A 15,711-nucleotide genomic window follows, 5' to 3' on the forward strand; every position below is an offset into this window, starting at 1 on the left:
TTTCTGTACATCTTTCTTGATCAAAAGATCAAAAGAAGGATCGGAGCAGAGAAAGGCAAGAATCTCTAATATGTCTCTAATATATCTTAGGGAATGTTTCTCCTCTACCTTGTGCTGCACTTAAAGCATTCTTTTGATCTCAAGGGCAATGTGAGACATAGAGCCTCCAATATGATTTGTGAAGGGGTCATTATACTGTGAAACTGAATATAAAATTTATCAAATAAAATGAACCAATATTATTCATCATAATATCAAATTCAATATATTCATTCCATGCACCCCTTTCCAGGTGATTTTGAGTTTTTTTTTAGTAAAAATAAAAATTATAAAAAGCCAAACGGAAGACAAGTAAGTTTTGTTCCCAATGACCTGCAGTTTGCCAGTTTGGACAGTTGAAGCTGTCATCTTTCTGAGGACATTCATAAAATGTAAACAAAATGGTGATCATTTCTTAAAAAATAAGTAATAACCCATAATTAAATATAATAAGAAAAACAACATATCCTTAGAAAAATCTGCCTGATCATATATTGACTTAAAAAAATTAAATATTAATAAGGAAAATAAATAAATAAATAAATAAACAGCATTATAAATAGACCAGAGACATCAGTGTACCATGCATGAAAAGTACCATAAACCAGGCACAAGAGGAGCAAATCTCTGAAAGAACTGGAACTTCCAGAATCGAGGAATGTCCATTTTGGTTTCTTAAAGGCACATTTTCTTATGATTGCAATTCGACCATTTGTGGCGCAAATCTTGAAGTTGGAAGCTTTGTCTACAACTTATTTTTCATCAGAACGACAAGACGTGTTGTATAATCCAAGAAGAGGTGAAAGTGGTGGAATATGGCATGGCCAGTTTGCACTACACCCCACTGGGTGGTTGTGTTAGGAAGCTGCGGCAAAGGAGGGTCACTAACACGTGCAATGTTCATCTTTGTCATCTGAAAGAAATAAGAAATTGATATATGTTACGCTGCTTTAAAACCTTAGTTTTTCCCTAAATAAGCGGTATATGTTATATGAGATACAGTGTATATCCTGAAAATGCCCATAGGGTATAAGCCGGACATATACTAAGAGTATTTTTGGCATACATTTGGGAGGCGTGCATTAAAGAGGACCTGTCATGCATGATGATGACTGTTTAGTATTGTAATTACTTAGAATTGAGTTTTGCATTCCCCTTTTAGGCCATATGAGCCCCCCTGTGGATCCAGCCATCTATGCACTACATGGTCCATTTGAATGCCTGCTATATCATTCTACATTTCCCCTACAGTAGCCAGATACAGTTTACCCCAGTCCCAGTATAGTTAGACGTCTTTCAATGATATTGAAAGATGGTCTTTTGTGAGGGTATTCTTCTTAAAGATAATGGCTAGTGTGCATAATATACTAAATGGTGGAACTGAAGATCTGTCGCAAGAATTCTACTAGTGATCTTCTCAAGGAGGAGGTCTTTTGGGGAGGTTTTACTGTACATGATAGCCCAGGTGGTAGAGAGGTCAGACTGGTGGCAATCCGGTAGTTACTAAGCTGGTTTTATGACATGAGGTTTTAAACCATATTTCCCCCATATTTAAAATAAAGATACAAGAGGTAAATCATGGCATAGGATTATATTTATTCCTATCATTATAATATAAATATAAAAACTCATATAATGTGTATATTTTCTCTAAACATATCAATTCATTTTAGCAGTCACCATTTGCTTACCAAGAAGTCAATTTTTTTCACCAGCTTGTCAATACGATTGTGGATGCTGGTAAATTCATGGTCTAAGGGGCGGACAACGTGTGCGGCTTTCTTCAGCCAATCAAAATGCTTCTGATATATGAACAATTCTGAGCTGAGCTTCGTTAAACCGGCTGGAATCTGTAATAAAAGAAGAAATGCAGTTATTTCAAACAGCCTCAAGTCACTATCATTGTATAAAGGAAAAATATTAGCTCTGCACATTTGTAGACTTTATTTTAAAGGGAACCTGTAACATTCAACATGCAGTCTGATTTGTGGGCATCTTGTTATAGAGCAGGAGGAGCTGAGCACGTTAATATATAGGGGTACATTTATCAAGACTGGTATTCTCATACACCAGCCTTGAATCCTGTGCCCAGGAGTGAGATGCACCTGATTTGTTCAGATGCCTCTTACTAAATTACTCGCATCTCTGGCAGTCCGTCCAGCTAGGCGCTGGCATGGGCTTCAGCTATAACTTATGCCAGTTTATGGTGTAAGTTATTGTAAACCCAGTGGTCCGCGTAAAGCCCCATCCCTTCCCTTTGCCTGCCTTTTTTCTTGCCACTATGCCTGTATTGAATTTCGCTGCATAGTGGTGGGTAATATAGACCTCAGGCCCCCCCTGCTACATGAAAGAGACAGTTTGGGTACCTGAACCGCAGTAATACAGATTGAGCCCCTTGGACGAATTTAAGAAGGCTATGCAGGTTATATAGAAAGAGATTCAGAGAGAACTTTATTTGGCTTACTGCATTCTAGATACAACTTTGGCAAAGCTAAATATGCAATATGTGTGATAAGAACTGTACCTGCCTTCTAAAAGTGGAGATATTTGTGAGCTGCAGAAGTTTCAAAACTGGCCTCGTCATTTGTGGAGCACTGCCACATATCCCTAGGACCCTGCCTTGCACCCCACAACTCCTTAACACCAAGGACACTCCAAACATCCACTAGGCAGAAGAACCCCATATCATCAGGGTGCGCCCCTTCATCACTGCATGGCCTGGGGAGCACCACCACTGGCATCACAAATTGCTTCACTAGGGCATAAATTGACTACTTTTGTAGGCTTTGCTCTCCACTTTTACAAATGATGGCGAGTGGGTGCTGGGGCTTGACCCCATCCGGCACATTTATTATAATCTTTGCCAGAAAATTGGCATATAATATACTTGAAATCTACCCCTGCTCCCTTGCTATTAGATTGCAGTTTGCCACATTATTTAGCATATGCCTCTTCATATAATTGTGACATATCTGATGCCAGAGGGGGTTAATTATGGTGAATAAAACACTGAATTTACTAAATGGTACTAAATCTGGACCTTACTAATGTCTTATATATCTTGCCAAAAAAAGATACAGTAAATAGGCTACTAAATGACAATGATTACTGCATAATTAGTAGTAGCGGGTAGCAGTTGACTCGTGGATCAGGGAGGGTTAAACATTGTTTAACGAGGGTACAGTTCTCAAAAAGTGTGGAACAATTTAAAAAAACATTCAAAGTGGTTTAGGGTAGAGTTCTAATGGGGCTAATGTCTGTGTATTCAGCTCACTTATGGAAATGAAGCTGACACAGTAATACAGTCATTTGCTTGAAAATGAGAAAACTGCTGGCAGATGAAGGGTTACCTTGTTTCGAGGATGAAGGAGAGACTGACTCAATCATTTGGAAAATCTTAAGGCACAGGACCCTACTTGAAAAAAAAAAAGGTTTTCGTTTCTCCATTGCTGAAACTAATGTGGGAAAATGGCACGGAATGATCTACTAGGAGCGCAGGCATTAGAAATCTCGAGACATCCTTGTTAGACTCTCTGCTAGCAGATTGAATTATATTAACCCTAGGATTGGGGAAGTGACCTAACTAAGACATCTTACAAAGAATAAGGCTTCTGTTTAAAGAAGGAAATTAACTAAAATGGATAAAAAAGACAGAGTTGAAGTTGTTTGCTGTCTGCACGCCATACTGTGTACAGCTGTCTACCGAAAGTTTTACTGTAATGACTGACCTGTAACTGCGGATTGCTCATCCTTTCTTTTCATTGAAGTTTTTATGGCTTGACCTGGATTCCTATGATAGGGCACCTGATTGTCTGACAGTTTGGTATATTGGAATGCTATTAGAAGTGTTTTACTTCTTAAAAATACTAAAAGAACCCTGTAGCACTTACGTGAGATCTGTTCTCCTGTATGTCTCAGCATCGTAGCATGTTTCAAAGGTGAGGGGAAACATTTTGTAATATTTTCTTGAAAAATGTTTCCCTCTCCCTTTGGCCGATCCTTCTTCTGATCTAAAAAAGGTGTCAGACAACAGATCTGCGGTATTGATGCATCGTAAGGGCCTGACCATAATAGTTTACCCTCACTACAAGTATTTTTACTATATCAGTGTTACGTTTTCAATAGCTGTTATTTTGTTATGAGAAAAAAAAGAAGACACTTCCCAAACTTGAAGAAGGATCCAATTGAAGTCCGAAGCGCGTTGTTCACATTAAGCGCATATTAAGAATCAAGAAACATGTATTCTCTGTAAATTATTGAGGGCAACACCAAAAAGGACCCCGTTTTATGTCACCTGCCATCCTGATGATCTTATTCTGAGTATTGTGGGGATTCTCTCTGGTAGACAGGACAAGCGGACATAGTATAGAGGCAAAGACCAGTTTGTAACTCAAAAACGTCAGTGTTTTATTCCCACTTATGGAAACAAAACAGTATGACTGTCCATTTGCAGTTTTAGTGTTGGTTCACACCTAGACAGTTCATACAGCAAAAGAGTCACCTGTTATCCTAGGTGTTAGTTCATACCTGATCGGCATTGCTCAGGACAGAGCAGACCTACCAAACTCAGGCCTCCAGCCTAGCACATGGCTCAGATCCCAATCCAGTGATTGCCAGAGTTCTTCTGTCAGAGAGGTAATTACCACCAGCTGACACTGCTGGTTGTTTTTTTTTCCATATAGGCCAGTCAAGACCCTGCCTGGAACGTGGGGAGTAGTCACCCACCCAGCACTTTGACTACTCACAGTAAGAGCCGTCCCGGATCAGCTTTTACAGCTATACTAAATAGCAAGGTGTCAAACAGCGACTGCTGCTGACACATTAAAACTGGCTCTTACTCCACCAAGTTCAGGAACCTCGGTGACACATACCTTCCGCCAAGGACGGTCCCATGCGCCTCCCTACAGTATATATTACTTCATGTCACTACCTGTTTACACTAGATCTTATTGCAGTATCTCAGATCGTATATACAATAAACATGTGTCATAATAGCAAATTTACCATAAGGGCAAGGAGATACATGAAAGTAAGCTTTCATAGTTTTCAAGGTTGGAAAAAGACAAAAGTCCCTTAAGTCCAACCTGTAATCCTGCTATATTGATTCACGGAACAAATCCCTGGATCAATGTCTATCTTCCTTAAAGCTCCATGCCTTAAAGATACCACCTCTGTTGACTGTTTTAGTAGCTACTTGTATTCCCCATGAAATTTACTAAAACACTGGACAATGCCAAAATGGTACTAGTTTAAACAATTACATTTTATTGATATGTATTAAAACTGTCCTTAATCACAAATAAAATTTTATCAAATAGTGTGGAATTTATCATGAGGGGAATACTTGAAGCCAGTTTTGCTTGCGTCTCTGTGTTGGAGTACTTTGTGCCCTTATTTGATAAATTTGTCTTATCCTTCAACCTAATACTTTTGTCTAGAAAAGCTACTCCAGTTGTCCTAATCCTGCTGGAGAGATTGCAATTCTTTTAGAGACTTTTTGAAAAAGTCTCATTGATAAGTCTGGAGTGAAACTCATAGGTAACCATTCCCACTTTCCCACCATATTTCAAAACTGGAGCGAGTGTAAAAATGAAAAAAGTGCACAATTTTTGCATAAGCCCAAAAAGGGGACTTTTTTTTATAAATCGGTGCCACAGCGTTTCCATTCTTGAGCTTGGCTGCTGTCAATGCTGTTACCCTGCAGAAATTCTGCCAGTATGTTGTTAGAATTTTAGAACTACTGAACCCTGATGAGATTGACTGTTGAAATGCATAAGATCTCTTCTGTAAACAGTATTCAAGGTTGAATTATTGGAGTACACATTCATGATTTTCAACGTGGCATATCAGCCTCCCCTTTCTCACAAAAAATGACAGTCGAATGGATCAATATTTGCTGACAATTTACTTATGGCAAAATGGCCACCTTGTTGACTGCTTATAAAATCATTTTCTGTTCAATAAGCATTAGTTTCAGCTTTAAAAGAGACTAAGAAAGTGTCTGGAAAGAACTATACTTTTGATATATATAGGCAGATAAAATCTACTTATAAACAACAATGCAGCCTATAGCTTACTGTTAGTATTTCTGCCTTCCATACCATAGGCCCTACATTTGAGTTCCAGCAGGGATGAGGGAAAAGAAGAGAATTATAATTAATAGAGGCTTCTTCAGGTACCATCAGAGTGACAGGAGGGCATTTCCCCCTGTTTTGAGCGTAAAAGAAGAGGATGAGAATAATAAAGGATTCCTCGAGCACTGTCAGAGTGACAGGAGGCAATTTCCCCTTGTGTTGAAGGTAAAAGAAGAGTATGAGAATAAGGGCTTCCTCAAGCACTGTCAGAGTGATAGGAGGTAATTTCTCCTTGTGTTGAAGGTAAAAGAAGAGGATGAGAATTTATAGAGGTTTCCTCAAGCACTGTCAGAGTGACAGGGAGCATTTCCTCTTGTGTTAAAGGTAAGAGAAGAGGATGTGACTTAATAGAGGCTTCCTCAAGCACTGTCAGATTGACAGGAGGGCATTTCACTATGTGTTGAAAAATCTACACAGAACTTAAGAGATTCCAGAGCATAAATGAAAGGCAGAGAGGAGCAGTAAGCCCTTCTCCTTGACATTGCTCGTAGCTCTGACTCAACAAAAAATAACTTACCTACCAGAGAAGTCTGATCAACTTTGCCTTACATTTTCACTAACAGTTAAACTCACCAAAGGTCCAGCTTCAATTATTTTATCAACAGAACACATTCCATATCCACTTAAAATAACAGAGCACATGTAATATATACTGTGTTAAAATTCAGATTCAGCAAACTGTTCTCATGGACTGGAGCCACGAGGGGAAAAAGAGGTGGTGGAATTGTTTGTTTACACAGGTCTCTTTGGTACAGGGAGCTCCATGCACAGAATACTTCCATTGCTCTCTATGGACATATTCCATGTACACCACTTTGATGATGTTGGACTAGAGGCCCATGTACATCTTGCACGTCAGCACTCACAGTATTTGACTGTGCCGTGTATAGAAAGTATTCATCTACCTTAAACCCTATCTGTGGTGGGACTTACAATCTCTTTCCTTCAGTTCAAAGAGTCAGTTTTTTATAGTGAGTTGTATTGATATGAACCATTAGTACTCTGAGAAAACCCACTCAAACATATAAATGATAAAATATATAATATTAACTATAACATATTGCCGTTATCAGATTAAAAGCCAGGGTCCTAGTGATGCCAGACAGCTGCACCAACCTCCGAGCATCCATAGCATGTGTGTCTAAAGAGATACCTATTAAAATATATATATTTTTTATACTTTTAAATGTAATAATTACGTTTTATTGTACTATTATGAAAAAAGGATGTTTGCTTTTTTGCTTTTACATTCTTTCTTCTGGCCATTGGGTGTCAGCACAGTTCACTGTCTGGGGAGCGCTGTACAGCTGTGCGTGTGTAGACAAGGTTCCCTTTTTTTTTTTGCCTGCGCTTTCCTTTTGGGACTGTGTTGTTTTGACTATTTTCCTGTTGTGACTTTAGATGTGCATTTGCCTAATACATCCACTTACGACAGTGAACGGAGACAGGAAATGATTTTTACTTCACTGCTTGCTTGGATGAACTTTGCTTATGATTGTGGGAGTTTTTGCTAAGCATTGATTTCCTGGGGTCAGGAATTGCGCAGGAAGCCCCATGTTTGCTAGTTGTTTCCAAAAGATTCCAGCTGTCAGTGACATCAAGCTCTTTGAATATTGCATTCCATGTAACATAAAACTGGGATTATATCACATGTCCATGTGACATCATCTATTTAATACACATTGCCCCCAAATGACAAGTTATTGTTTTTCTTCAATGACACAACTTAAGCTGGGAGTCTTATTCTCTTGGAACATGATATCATTTCACATGCGTAATTTTTATAAAAATAGAACTGGCATTTACAATTCATGATAAATTACACTGGAGCTCCTATTTTGTATTCAAGTTGTGTCTCTTTCCAAATTGTAGATTTTCCCAGCACTCTGTTTATACGTTATGAGGTCATATTACTGATACTTGTGTCACTTACAGAATATACATTTTAATCAGCATTTTCCAGTCACTCTTGGTTAAATCAGATTACACACTCTAGAAATAGTGTGCATGGGAAATTACAGAAGCACTCCCACAAAAGTTATCCTTTGGTCCATTAGTAATACATATGATGTAAACTGTAGCGCAGGTAATCTTTATTGTTGAGTTATACGCAGGTGCGTATACAAATCTCGTAACACCCCATAGAAAATTTTGTATGGCCCCCTTACCCCACCCAGATTGCCTGTAGGTGTGCGTCAAACACTCTCAGGCAATGCAGAACGCAAAGTGCGACGCCCCAAATTTATTAAAAAATGTTAATAAAAAGAAGTCATCCTTGCCCTCAGCTACTTTATCCAACTTCTCTTTTGGAAAAAGTGGAACAGGTGATTCAAAAATATGCCACTCTTATGTACAGCATACTCTCAATGTATTTACACCAGACAACTGGTAGTTATTGAACCTTTAGATCTGACCCTAATGGCAGACAAAGAAATAGAAGGGATTAAGATTGCCGATAATTTACCTATGTGTGGGAATAATAAAGATAAGACAATGACGACTTTAACAATCTTTAGTGAGCTTTCTGGTTACCAAATAAATCAAACAAAATCAGAAATACTGATGCCTGTAAGGGACTCCGACATGTTGTGGAACGGGGGGCTGAATTTACACATAGCCAAGGAAGAGATTAAATATCTTGAGATTATGATCAATGGAGATTTAAATAAAATATACCATGTTGATTCCCCTCCAGTTATTGAAAATAAATCAAGAAAGAGCTACAGAAATAGAGGAATTTTCCCCTATCCAATTTTGGAAGTTGCCAACTGATAAAGATGATTCGTTTTACTCAAAATATGGGACATTAGATCAATTAAAAAAGTCCTTTCTCAGCTTTATTTGGAGAAATAAGAAACCTAGGATGACAAGGGATGTCTCGTGTGGGAGTACAATGAATTGCATTTCCCGAGTAACATACTTATAATTTAGCATGTATTTTGTTGAGATATATAAAAGAATGGTTTAAGGGTGGGGTGTGTCTAACTGCCCAGAAGTGGAGAGAGAGTTGGCAAAGCCCATATCACTACAGTGTCTTATGAATTCATTTATACCAGACAACATAGAATGTGTCGGCAGATAAGAACCATTTGGCCATCTAGTCTGCCCAATATACTGAATACTATGAATAGCCCCTGGCCCTGTCTTATATGAAGGATAGCCTTATGCCTATCCCATGCATGCTTAAACTCCTTCACTGTATTTGCAGCTACCACTTCTGCAGGAAGGATATTCCATGCATCCACTACTCTCTCAGTAAAGTAATACTTCCTGATATTACTATTAAACCATTGCCCCTCTAATTTAAAACTATGTCCTCTTGTAGCAGTTTTTCTTCTTTTAGACAATTGGCATAAATACATTGATAAATATCCCACACACAGCTTTAAGTCACTGCTTCATTACACATAATATATTATAAAGCTGAATGCCTGCATCCACCACTAGGGGGAGCTCAGTATATAGGAATGTATACAGTTACTGTAATAATCTCTGTGCATTGTGCTCCCGCTAGTGGCAGCTGCATGAAAATATGGTGGTTTCATGTCCAGAAGAGTAGACGTTCTTCTCCCCAGGCGCCAAAGCAATTGGGCGGTCTGCTTCCATTGAAGGTACAATACTGGTTATGTGCGCTCTGGCCTGCCAAACCTTACAGCGTCTTTGTGTGGACTGGAAGTTAGTTTAACCATGCATTCCTATGAGATACAGATTAAGAGGATAAATCAAATATTACCCTCAAAATACATTACCTCCTAAGTATCTTATAGGAATGAACAAAAAAATTGGCTTCCACACAAAGATAATACAAGATTTGATTGGTGAGCGTGCCGGTAACATGGTACAACAGAGGAACAATAACCAATAAAGACACCGCTAAGTGGATTACTGCACTACAATCATGTACATTAGTGACAGACCAAAGGATAACACTTTTTGTCAGAATGCTTCTTGTATGGGATTTAAAACCTTTCTGTTGCGCATCCACATGGTATGCAAATTCCTGCGAAATCCTGTGTGCGGTGACGTATGATGTCATCACTCCGGCCAACATAATGATGTCATCACAGGCCATACAAGATTTCGCACTGGATCTTCAAACAAGATGGCGGGCTCTCCGCGATCAAATGGATTAGTATGATAATTTTTTTTTTTTTAGTATAGACTTAAATATTAAAGTCAGATGCTGCGATCAGCAATGAATGCGAAATCTGAGGCGTTCAATGACAGGGGCGGCTCATTCGCTGTTCCCTGTCATTGCACCCGCTATTTACAAAGAAATGCGCTTTGTGACAAAGTAATTTGTCACAAAGCGATTTTTGGGCAAAATTCGGCGAAGCAGCCAAATCGAGTTTTAAAAACTTTGCTTAACACTTATAATTCAAGGAATCGCAAGTGTGAATTACTATAACATCACATGATATTATATTCTATTTAGCTTCATAAATAAGATGCCAGGGCTCAATCAGTTTAATTTCCTTATTTCAGACATGGAATGCATTAGTTAATCCACATTGCCCTCATCATTATTGATTGTGATTGACCAATGGCTATTTGACCCGTAGGCTTAATGCCTTATAACTATTTCCTCTTGTCCATTCCTAACTTTACAGTGCAAACGATTCAGTAAGTTAATGCTCACATGCATTACTATGAAGCGCTTGCATTGCACACATCGAAACCTACACTGACTCCAACATCTGTAACACTGCGTAAAGTTTGCATTACCCTCTAGTCGAGAGGTCAGGCTTAGTAAAAGCTTTACAAACAGCAGTTTAATGCGGGTAGCATTTAGCAAGCTTTCCTTTTGGACACGTGAGTATAAGGCCTACAGTTTTCCATGTCACTTTATATATAAAATAACAAAGTTCTTGTAGTTTTCATGCTGACCACTAAGCCTCCTAATAGGCTGACACTTCCTGTTCTGTAGAGATTACTTTGCAGCAGTCATCTCACTATCACCACAGGAAGGAGTACAATCAAATGTAACACCTTTATATAACTAATAGGATTTACCATTCACAATAGGTGATCGACACATCTGTTCTATTACCCCTCCCTGGACAATGACCTCTGCATAGGTTATAGGGTAAACCCACTACACTCTCCCATTGAAGTCAATGAGTCATCTCTAGACTACAGGCTCCTTTGGTCTATATGGCTGCTTTAATGTATATCTCTGAACCGCAGCACAGGCAATTTGACCACCCTCATAATAATGTACAGAAAGAAGAATACACAAATATACATTAAATAAAATACATTAAATAAAAAAAAAGATATTATCAGTATCTAGTTTTAATTGGTATATATATCTAGGTAACCCCATTTCCTTTTATGCATTTGTGCCAAATTACTGTTTCTGGCATGTGTACCTATTTTTGGTTCATGTTAGCCAAGTGGCCATATTTAGAAACAGAGTTACTCTTTAGCTTTATTCATGAAATGCAATAAAAAAATAGGCAGAGAAAGGTGTTAAAAGGATATTTAAAAACGAAACGTGTCCAGATTACCTGAATAGTAGACAATTCTGCAGCATTGATAGAGAGTACAGGTAAGCTTTCTAACTTGTGCTCTCCTTCATAAGGATACTTGGTTTTCTGCAAAATACACAAAACCCAAGGACATAAGATATAGAACGATCACATAGCCATTACTGTAGATAATATACTAAACAAATATACACACAGAGCAGCAGTAATCATTAGGCCAAGTGTTCTAGCAAAACGGCTTCAAACTCTTAAAATACATTTACTTTAAGAAATTGTTGTGTCAAAGAGTTGGTTTTGAATGCATAAAGGCAAAGTGGTGTGCCGATTCCACACAATGTGACCTGTATGCTCCAAGCCACATCTAGGTCTCCAGGAATAGTAAGAAGTAGGTATCAGTGGACTGCTTTCAGGCATGAATAGAATAGACTTTTTCAAGAAAGCGCAGCAAAGAAGCATGTGTAACCATCTGGCTGTCCATTGAAAATGCTAAAAATATAGTATTTCAGCAATATTCTTGGCAACATGACTTACTTAAAGGGGTTGTCCAGGAATATAACACTTCTAACAGTTGCCAGCAGCCTGCCTCCCATTCTGAATGGATCATACTTACCTTCTCCACGCCACTCGAGTCCTTTGTGCTGGCTCCTGTGTCTCCATTTTCCGGTCTGGGGTTTGATCTCTTCCTATCCAGTATGGACATGGTCAGCTGCTCTTCTTCAGCCAGCCACTGGCTCTAGCACTGGACCCGGCGGCTGAAGAGGATCAGTTGACCATACCCATGCCGGGAGGAAGCAAACAAACACCATAAGTATTATCCTTTCCGTATGAAAGGCAGGCTGCTAGAAGTGATGTATTCCAAGACAACTTCTTTAAAGGGGTTGTGCCACTATTACATAAAAAAAAAATATATAATTCAGCATGAAAACTAGTTACTTTTGTAATTTACTTTGTTATAAAAATGTTCCATTTAAGGGATATTCTCTTTACTTCACCATAATGGTGCCCCTTTGTGTCTTATTTGTATAGTAATGTGCATGCCCAGCTACCGAGATGGTCACACATGCTCAGTTCAATCCTCGAACAGACACCATCCCTGTCTTCTGTTAGAAGCTGTGACACTTCGATGGAGAAAGCTGCAGCATAAAGGACACTCCCACTGCAAAAGGATACACTCCCTGAGAAATGACACACCCCTGAGGTGCCAGACTGAAGAAAATCTAGCAGAGTCCTAAAGTTTTCTGTTGTGTTCTTTATAAACTGAATATATTGTAAAACACACAACACACACACACCCTAAATTTAAAAACGATATATATTTTCTCATTGTTCATTTAACAGAGAAGAGTACATGGACTTTGCCTACTGATCGATAAATATAATTTTAGATGATACACTTACAAAGTTGTTGTACAGATGCTTGGTATCGCTTAAAAGATGCTTTGCCATGCTCAATACACTGTCAAATTCTGCTTTGGGGTCTGAAGGCTTTGGTTTTATAAGAGGAATTGACCATATTCCTTCACATATACTCATAATAGCTAGAATTATCTGGTAGAAGGTGCCTGTAAAAAGAAGAGAAAGCCTCAGTGTAAGCAATATATAAATAAGCAAGAATGGTTGTGTGGAGGTATGATGACAAGGTGGTTAACAGTTCAGTTACAAACATACATAAGTGATACATTTCTCATCAGGATCAAACAACATAATGGGTGTCCACTGTTATCTTATTATGAACTCAATTAAGGAATTCAGTTTAGGGTCCATTCACACGTCCGCAAAATGGGTCCACATCCGTTCCGCAATTTTGCAGAACGGGTGCAGACCCATTCATTTTAAATGGGTCCGCAAATGAAGCGGACAGCATACCGTGTGCTGTCTGCATCCGCACTTCCGTTCCGCAGCCCCGCAAATTTCTTTGTTTACAAATGCCTCTAATGGCATGGATAGTGTCCCTAAAAGACTATTCACGCTAATTTGGAATGCTATCCACACCAATTAAGTACAGTACCCCTGCCCATTAGGGGCACAGTTCTCACCAATTAGGGACAGTATCCATACCTATTAGGAACACTATCAATGCCTATTAGGGACAGTGTTCTTGCTAATTAGGGGCGCTAACCATCATGACAATTATGGGCACTATCCGTGCATTATGGTTTATTCTGTGGAGAGTTAAATGCAAATATATGCAGTTGTAAGAAGGTCACTAATGGTATTTGTTGTATTACTATAAAGTGATTTTTTTTTTTGTATTAGTAGCTTATACACTATATCAACTAAATATGAAATGAGCCAGTGGAGCACATGCTTAAGTGGCTCACGTTTTATCAATTGTCCAATCAGTCTTATTCCTCATGCACACAGCCATGTTATTGTTCAGTACAGCCTCCAAGTTGTACAGAGCCATAATGTTACAATCTTAAAATTCTGTAGGACACTATGGAACCCCTGTCTTCCTCTGATTTTACCTAGAGATATAGTTTTTTTTTAAATGTAATTTTCAAATAGGAGGAAAAAGGCATACCCGTATTTTTCGCTCTATAAGACGCACCTGCCCATAAGACGCACCTGGGTTTTTGAGGAGGAAAATAAGAAAAAAAATATTTTTAACCAAAAGGTGTGTTTTTGGTGGGTTTTGAACTACCGTTATGGTGGTCTGTGGATGACACTATTTTATGGAGGATCTGTGGATGGCACTGTTATGTGGGCATATGTGGATGGCACTGTTATGGGGCATATGTGGATGGCACTGTTATGGGGGCATATGTGGATGGCACTGACATGGGGGCATCTGTGGATGACACATGTATAGCATCTTAAGTGTCATCCACAGATCCTCCATAACAGTGTCCCTGTGTAGTGAATGGGGTCTGGCATCTGTTTCTGTAATGGCAGCGGGGCCCGGTGCAGTCACTGTATTCTACTACACTAGGCCCTGCTCTCTGTAGTATACGGTAATCATATCTAACTTGCGGCTATTGTTTAAAGTATTCCGATCCTCTTAAATCTAGAGCTGTACTACTTACAACTAACTTCTTGGCAGTCAGGAGGCCGGGCGGGTGCTCGTAGCTCACTTCACTCACTGCGCCTGCGCCGCCTGCTTCATTCATAAAGTGGGATGGCAGGCGCAGAGAGCATAGTGAGCTACGCTACGAGCACCCGCCCGCCCGGCCTCCTGACTGCCAATAAGTTAGTTGTAAGTAGTACAGCACTAGATTTAAGATGATTGGAATACTTTAACAATACCCACAAGTTAGATATGATTACCGTATACTACATAGAGCGAGGCCCGGTGTAGTAGAATACAGTGACTGCACTGGGCTTCGCTGCCATTACAGAAACAGATGCCAGACACCAGCCCCTCCTCCCTCTCAGCATATTCACCGGACGGGCGCAGCATTCGCCTCATAAGATGCACTGCTATTCCCCCCCCCCCACACTTTTGGGGGGAAAAAGTGCATCTTATAGGGCGATAAATACGGTATATGGTAATTCAAGGAGTGTCTATGGCCAGTACAGCCATAGAGACTCTATGTAGCTCTATACAAGCTCCACATACACAAAGCTCTGCCTAGTGCATAAAGACAAATCAACTACATAAAATACAAAAAAAAAAAAAAAAACTCTATCCCACTTTCACACGGTCATAATTTAGGTTAGTTTTTTTGTATTAGCAATAAGCCAAAACCAGGAGTGGAACCTACAGAAAAATTACATTTTTATACAAAAAGTATAATGGAAAGATTTACATTTCTTCTATGCTTTGGGCCCACTTCTGGTTTTGGCTTAGAAACAATGACCAAAATACTGCCTTGTGAAAGCATCCTTATTCTGACATAGATGAAACACATTAAACTGAGGTCAGGTTGAACAGTCATGTATTCAGGATGCTCTCAGTGTTGTTAAGTATCAGTCAGGCGTCCCTACATGCTGTGCAAATTTAATTGGCCAATAAAGTTTAACTGTACAGAAAACAGCAATAAAAGTGATACTTTACTCTTTCTCATTTTATTTGTCCCATTCCAACAGGCTCTTTGAAGCTAGGTATC

The 15,711-nt window shown here is 39.1% G+C and overlaps 1 protein-coding gene across 1 annotated transcript in view; it reads right to left on the minus strand.

Moving 5' to 3' along the window:
• Window positions 1-784: 784 nt before the first annotated feature.
• Window positions 785-15,711, minus strand: part of IL11 (interleukin 11) — a 35,792-nt gene continuing 20,865 nt past the window's right edge. Inside the window, exons 2-5 of the mRNA XM_044278115.1 lie at window positions 13,061-13,224; window positions 11,684-11,770; window positions 1,731-1,889; window positions 785-952 (exon numbers count right to left, since the gene is read on the minus strand). Coding sequence (XP_044134050.1) covers window positions 785-952; window positions 1,731-1,889; window positions 11,684-11,770; window positions 13,061-13,224 — 578 coding nt within the window. The remainder of the gene's footprint in view (window positions 953-1,730; window positions 1,890-11,683; window positions 11,771-13,060; window positions 13,225-15,711) is intronic.

This window comes from Bufo gargarizans, chromosome 2 (assembly GCF_014858855.1).
Source record: "Bufo gargarizans isolate SCDJY-AF-19 chromosome 2, ASM1485885v1, whole genome shotgun sequence".
Classification (NCBI taxonomy): Eukaryota; Metazoa; Chordata; class Amphibia; order Anura; family Bufonidae; genus Bufo; species Bufo gargarizans.